We start from the raw sequence: 6,732 nt of genomic DNA on the forward strand, positions 1-6,732 counted from the left end.
TTGCAAGCTAGCTGCACTGAGTTGTTTCACTGTAGTTTCTAATACTTACTGCAGTCTTTTGAAATACTTGCTTCCTGACTCCAGTTATCTCTGTGAGGAACATGAATTAGTGCCCACTTTAATACAAATATGGAGAACAAATGAGCAATGTAGAATCCTAGTCAAAACAACCACAATATTCTAGAAAAAGATATTTTGGTAGTAAATTTATTAAACCTTATAAACAAAAGCAAAGACTCTTTGCAGAAGCTTCTCCTTAATCAAGAGTGTAGTTTTGAAGAAAATTTTAATCATAAAACAGTGCTTTTTTTTTTTTTTTAGTGAGAATGCTGGTACATGGGAAGTTATTGACTTCCCTTCTAGCCTCTATATGTCCACTCTGTACTTCTAAAGGAAGTTTAAGCTCACATGAATGATAGAAAAAAAAAAAAAAGTTGGCTATTACCCTGTCTCCACAAAGCACTTACTGCAAGGATACATGAACCGTGTAAAGAAAGCATTGTTTCTATTTCTTGAAGCACTTCAAGGGCTCAGTTGTGTCTTGACAATGCCATATTTTAAAATATTATCATTCTACACTTTTAATAGAGTAAAAAGTTAACAGATACATTTTCCTATTAAAAAACTGCAAAGCCTTAGCTAAGCACAAATCATACTATATTAAAAGTGTTGCATTAAGAGTCTAACCATAGCCCCCTTTTAAAATTCAGATTTATGGGGCTCCTGACAGAACTTATAGTACTACAGCTTTACTGTAAGCCAGGTAATTTTATTAGCCATACCATAAATGGCTCTTATGGTTCATTCCTCCTTTTTTTCCACCTTCAATTTTTAAAGAAAGTAAAGATTGTAAGTTCAAGGATATAGTACCTTAAATAATTATTCAGATATCTATTAAACCTTTCACCTTCTATTTTTAATGTCAATCAAAACAAATATTATAGGAATAAAAGTGGTTGGTCTGTAAGAATTTATACATTAACATACTAGATTTTAGTATCTTGCTGGCTTTGAGAGAGCAACAATTTGGTTATTCTGTAAAATTTCAAATATATAACCTTTCAGTTCTGCAGTGTACATTTTCCATGCCTTTATGGGACTGGTTCACTTAACTGGCACCACTCAAATTCATACAGCCTTTGGTGTTTTTCAGATGGAAGAAACAACAGGATTGTGACTAGCATGCAGGGATACCCTCAATTGTTCTGTCAGCAGAAATAAGGCCCGAAAGGGAAGGTAAGGAGATTTTGCTTGATATCATAAAGTATACTTTTATCATCATATGACCATTTAAAGTTGTCCATGCCTTTTTTTTTTTTTTTTAAATAGACAAATACTCTAGGTAAAAATAGCTAAAGAATACATTTAAGTTTGGCTTGTTATCAGGCTGCTAACTTAAGTATTGGGAATAAGACTGACAGATGTCACCCCTGTTTTAATTGGAGTGAACAATTTAAGAAAAAATAGTAGCAGCTATTTCACATTTTAAATCACATGTTAAATAGATTGCTGCTCTTGGTATGCATGCTTCTTGCTTCAGGCCTTGTCTGTTCCAGTACTAAACTGTGCTTCAGGAAGCAGTCTCTCATGCAATTTTTCTCAGCTTTTTTTCTGGCATAGTCCCCTCCCTGCCCTTTGACACTTGAAGAATTTCAGTGCTTTTAGTTTGGTCCAGGAAAAAAGGTAAGATATAAAACCAATTAAGATCATGAGTTTATCTGTTCCAGCTCATCAGTTAGAAGGAAACACAAATCATTACAGGTCTCAGTGAAAAAAAGCTCTTGGGATCAAATTATCTTAAGAAGGTATTTTACTTCATCAATATATCTGTTTACTGAAAAGACACCACTGAATGACTATATAAAATGTGTTACAAGGGACAACATTCATGCTGACTGTGGCCTACACGCTTTCTTGGGCATTTTCTTTGGTGTTTTTGAAGACTTCTTGGCTGACTGAATTGATTTACCAGCTTTGGGTGTTGCAAAAGACTTTGCTCCAGGCTTTTTGGGAGTCTTTTTCATCTCTTTTTCTTTTATTGCTTCCTTTGGCGTGTTGAGCTGCTTGGCTTTTTTCTGTTTTAGTGATGTCTGCAAGTCTGCACACTCTTCTGTAACTTTATGTTTTGGTTTTGGAGTCTCCAGAGCTACAGGTTGCTTCTTTCTCTTACCAAGGGGTGTTTTGCTTTTCTCACCCATTTTGTCACCTTTTTCTAGACTTGGTTCCATTTTCTGTATTTAAGACAAACAAAAAGAATTACCCTTCCACCTAAGAAACATCCTTACTGTTTTGAAGAAGAATAAATTAAAACCATTACCAATGACAAATGCTTTCTATTGATTGAACTCTATCCTAGCCCAAATAATCTCTTCACATTTCAGTCTAGAAGCAGAGGATTAAACACAGAACTAAATCATGAAAATAATGAAAAAAAAAATACTAAGAAAGTGAAAAGATTTAACAGATGTAAGGATCCTCTTGGTCAGTCAAGTCACTGACCTCTGCTGGCAGAGCTTTAAACCACAGTCCTCTTCCTGCCACACTTCCAGGCTTAATAGATTGAAGAGAGATCAGCTCTATTTGAAGTCCAGCTGTACACACACACACACTGACTGCACTCTTATTTGTACATGAGGTCTAGTATTCACTAGAGTTTAATCATGTATTGCCAAGTAGCCCTCAAGAAAGAAGGCTGTTGTCATCAGAACAATTCATACAAACCACGTCTAGCTGTATCTATCCCAGGTCTCTGGAAATAGGGCTCTAGCAGTCACATTACATCGGCTAATCTAGACCAGTTGGATGAGAGCAGCTTGAAGCAAGCTGTGTGGGTTTTTTTTTTTTTTTGGTGGGCCTGCACATAGTTTTAGTCTGGGTATGCCTGAAAAGGTACATCATTAGAGTTCAAGGATGTGCTCCAACCATGAATGCAGTATAACTAAGTGAATTTATAATTGTTATTGGTTTATTCATTCAAATACCTTTCCTAGGTATTTGTTAAACGCAAGTAGTATCAGTCTAGTTGTTTTGCTGACGTTAATGACATGATCCACATAATTTCTAACACTGGCAACAGTAAGTCATACATTATTTCATGCAAGCTGCTAGCTCTCAATTTATATTATGTGATTGTTAATGTTGCATATTACTATCCTAGAGAATGTTGTTTTTCTTCAAGTTTTGCAGTCCATGCAGAAGATGATACATTAAAATTTAATTTTATAAGAAATTTTGAATTAGAAATGTTATTATTTACTTAAGTATTAAGGTGTTTCTGAATTATTTGCCCTTTCTTCTGACTTCAGGTGTGTTATTTGACCTAGACCAAATTGCCACTCTTAGAAAAATATGTAAAGGGACAATAACCACTGGCTTCCTTTGTCTGTAAGAGGGGTTAACTAAAAAATTAAAACACCCTCAAAACCAAAAAACCAAGTTCCTCAATATTATTAACACTTACCATCAGCTCAGCTAAGCTGGTTGTTTGCACAGGCACCAGTTGTGGAATTTCTTCATCATCATCATCATGATCACCTGGTTCTTGGACTACTACTTTTTCTTTTATTGCAAGCTCCTGGGTAGCAGCAGCAGCATTAAGTTCAGTTGTCAAAGTGACTTGACTTGAATTCACTTTTTTAGCTGCCTTCTTCGGTTTCTTGTTTTTTCCCTTCTAGAATTAATTGGAAGTACATCTCAGACAACACAATCCCCACAGCATTTCTAAATGTAAAATGATTGTTTTAATATGGTTAAAAATAAGACAGTCCAGCAACATTAACTCAAATATTGTTGTTCAATAGACCTGGACTGGTCAACCATACGTAAAATATGAAAAAAATACGAAAAAAATACATTCCTTTCAGAAGTTTATGAAGAGTAGGTCATAAGTAAACTATAAGAATGTCAAGATTACAGTATTTAAGTTGAATATATATGCTCCAATTTTATTTTAGACAAAAGAACATAACAAGCAGAACTCAGAACAAAGCAATAGCTGATTATTTTCTTTTTTAAAGAACTAGGTGAGCCCCCCCTTATATATAGATGTATAGCTTGTGAATTATTCAGATGCCACTGATTAGCCAACAAATAATGGATGCATAGTCTAAATCCATGTATATGTTACTGTGTGTATTTTCAGAAGGCAAATATCAATAAACAACACAAGCAAAAGCTCCAAGAATGAATCTGAGCTCCCTACAGTTTAGGACTAGAAACACTTAACTTAGTTATTTCCAATTTGCTTTACAACCTATCAGGGAGCTTTCACGATTTCGTATTACTGAGAATTTGAAGTATTTTAGAGGCAGGAGCGCCTAACCCATTTGTAGCCATAAATGCATGGGATTACCTGATAGAATGTTTAAACCCAACACATCAGACACTAGAACTAGCCATAGAACTATTCTTTCTGAGAGGTTTTATGGAAAGTTTGAAGAATTTTTTTTTTTTACCTTTACTTCCTTTTTTTTAAGAGGTGGCTCTCTATCAAGCTCATCCAAATTGGAGATATTTGCAGTAAAAATCGGAAGTGCAACTGATTTAAGTGTCTTGAGGTGAAGAATTTTTACATTTTTCCAATTCTGCAACAACAAAAACAGTGTATTATGTAAAAATAACAAGGCTGAACTATGAACTGACTTCGCTTTAATGCAATCAGCAGTACCTTTGGGAGCTTCTTAGCAATCACCTCAGCTGCTGCAATGATATTATCTAGTATCTCATCAGCTTTCATTCCAGTGTGACCTATGCGTGCTGTACTGAAAGAAGTGAAGAGTAATGTTTATATGGGGGCACATAAACATACTTCCAGTTACTTGTTCTTAGGCATACCCAGAAATGAAAAAAGCCCATTTATGTGCAATTAGCTTAATTTTCATGAAGGATAGCTGGCTATTGCAGAAGTCTTTTGTAATAAGTCAGAATAGATTTACCTGTATTAGGCTTTCTGCATTTGGATATGCAACGTCTGCCTTACATTACTAAGCATATTACCAATTTAGATTCTTTTCAATGCACAATAAAGGAAAAAAGTCTTACAAGAACAGAGTATTTTGGAAGTAGTTTTTATCTAATTTAACAGTACATTTACATGCTGCTTGACAGTGACAGTTGCCTAGAAATTCATTAAGGAAAAAGAGGCAAAAAGTAACACTTTACAGTAAAACTTAGTAAGTAGAACTACAGATTTCGTTATAGAGGTTAAGGTGAAAAATGGTCTATATCTGGAATGGTGACCCTTAACCTCTTTTATTCACCTATTAATGGAATAAAAATAAATGCACTTAAAATCCCTACAGGTAAGGTACAACCGACTTGGAAGTGAAGTATTAATCTACTCATACTTACTAACAGCACCCTTTGTTGGTAACTGGGAGCGTAGTCCCCTGGATATGTTTTTGTAGCTCCTTAGCAAGGTTTTTGGCTTTCAAGTTTACAGATAAAGGTGCCCTAAAAAAAGAAAGGGGAGGAATTAAATACATTTTAAAAAAAACAAACCAAGCAAACGAAAACTAAACCCACCTCCCACCCCCAAAAACCTAACCAACCAAAACTTTACTAAGAAGAATCTAGTATTAAAAAATAGAATGCAAAATGGATATACAGAATTTAAAGACCTACTTTTTCCTTTCATAGAAGTGTTTTCCTAGATGTGAGGGCAAGAGCCTTCTAATTCGGTCATCAGACAGAAAGAGATCAAATCTGTTCAGGAGGCGACGCTTTGCTTCAAACAGCTTATACTCTTTTTTGAGGGTTTTGTATGAGATGATCTGCAATGCAAGTAACAGTTTAGTCCCCAACCCATAAACAATCCAGTCCAGCTACAAAGAACTCAAATATTCTTCTACATTTTGAGTTTTTCCAGTTGCTTACTCAATCTAAATATTGAGCATTTATCTAGCAATTACATCCGATTGCTAAAGATTCTGTTATGAATTGAAGAAATTATTCTGAGTAAATTTTGAAGTTTAGAAAAACTACAGTTCGAATAGTCATAAAAATCTTACTAGAGATCATTAACTGAAAACCATTGAGATTAGAACATTAAACAGCAGGAAACAGCAACTACTTTCCTTTTCCCTGGGACAAGAGGAAAGAAATGACAGTACTCCACTATTCCGTCACATCTCTCTCTTACCTGGCTAACACTTTTGATCCCATTCTGGATTAGAAGTTTCTTGTACAGATTTTCAGTCTGTTCGGCTGATAAATTTGGTTCATCCTTTGTGAACAGGCAAACCTCAGCTGTTTCTGGTCGAATACCATGGGGCAGTGGTCTACAACAAGAATATGAGATGGACAGGGAACGTCTTAAGAAGAGAAAGTTTTTTCCAGAACTAGTTCTACAGAAATCAACACCCTTTAACAACTACTACAGAGAAACTATGTATCTAGATTCAGTTCTTTGTTAACTACTAAATGTCCTTGGTGGAACCTATACTTTCAAAAGCACACGGAACTGCAGAAGTTAAACAATCATATACCATGGCTGCAGCCCGATACACCGCTGAGTCCATCTGTACTGCCAGGAGCAGCCAGCACGCAGGGCTGAGGAGGAGGAGGACCAGCCATTCTCCCCTCTTTACACCACGGCTGCACCCAGTCATTAGACAAGTCTTTGTAGCACTGGGGCCCATATGAACAGATGTAAACTTTCTCGATATGGCACAGCTACAGTTTCAAAAAAAATTACAATTCACATTCGCTTTTGAGTTTCACAAAAGAAAAAAA

General features: G+C 35.5%; 1 protein-coding gene across 1 annotated transcript; it reads right to left on the reverse strand.

Annotated features, from left to right (window-relative positions):
* Window positions 1–1,886: 1,886 nt before the first annotated feature.
* RSL1D1 (ribosomal L1 domain containing 1) lies at window positions 1,887–6,278 on the reverse strand (the record flags this gene model as incomplete). Its single annotated transcript, XM_010084540.1, has 7 exons — window positions 1,887–2,231; window positions 3,461–3,670; window positions 4,455–4,583; window positions 4,667–4,760; window positions 5,350–5,451; window positions 5,623–5,771; window positions 6,140–6,278. Coding segments are annotated over 7 exons (1,168 nt in total), but the record flags the coding sequence as incomplete, so codon positions are not given.
* Between the last annotated feature and the right edge of the window lie 454 nt (window positions 6,279–6,732).

The sequence above is a fragment of the Pterocles gutturalis genome, unplaced genomic scaffold, assembly GCF_000699245.1.
Source record: "Pterocles gutturalis isolate BGI_N339 unplaced genomic scaffold, ASM69924v1 Scaffold1415, whole genome shotgun sequence".
NCBI classification, from domain to species: domain Eukaryota; kingdom Metazoa; phylum Chordata; class Aves; order Pterocliformes; family Pteroclidae; genus Pterocles; species Pterocles gutturalis.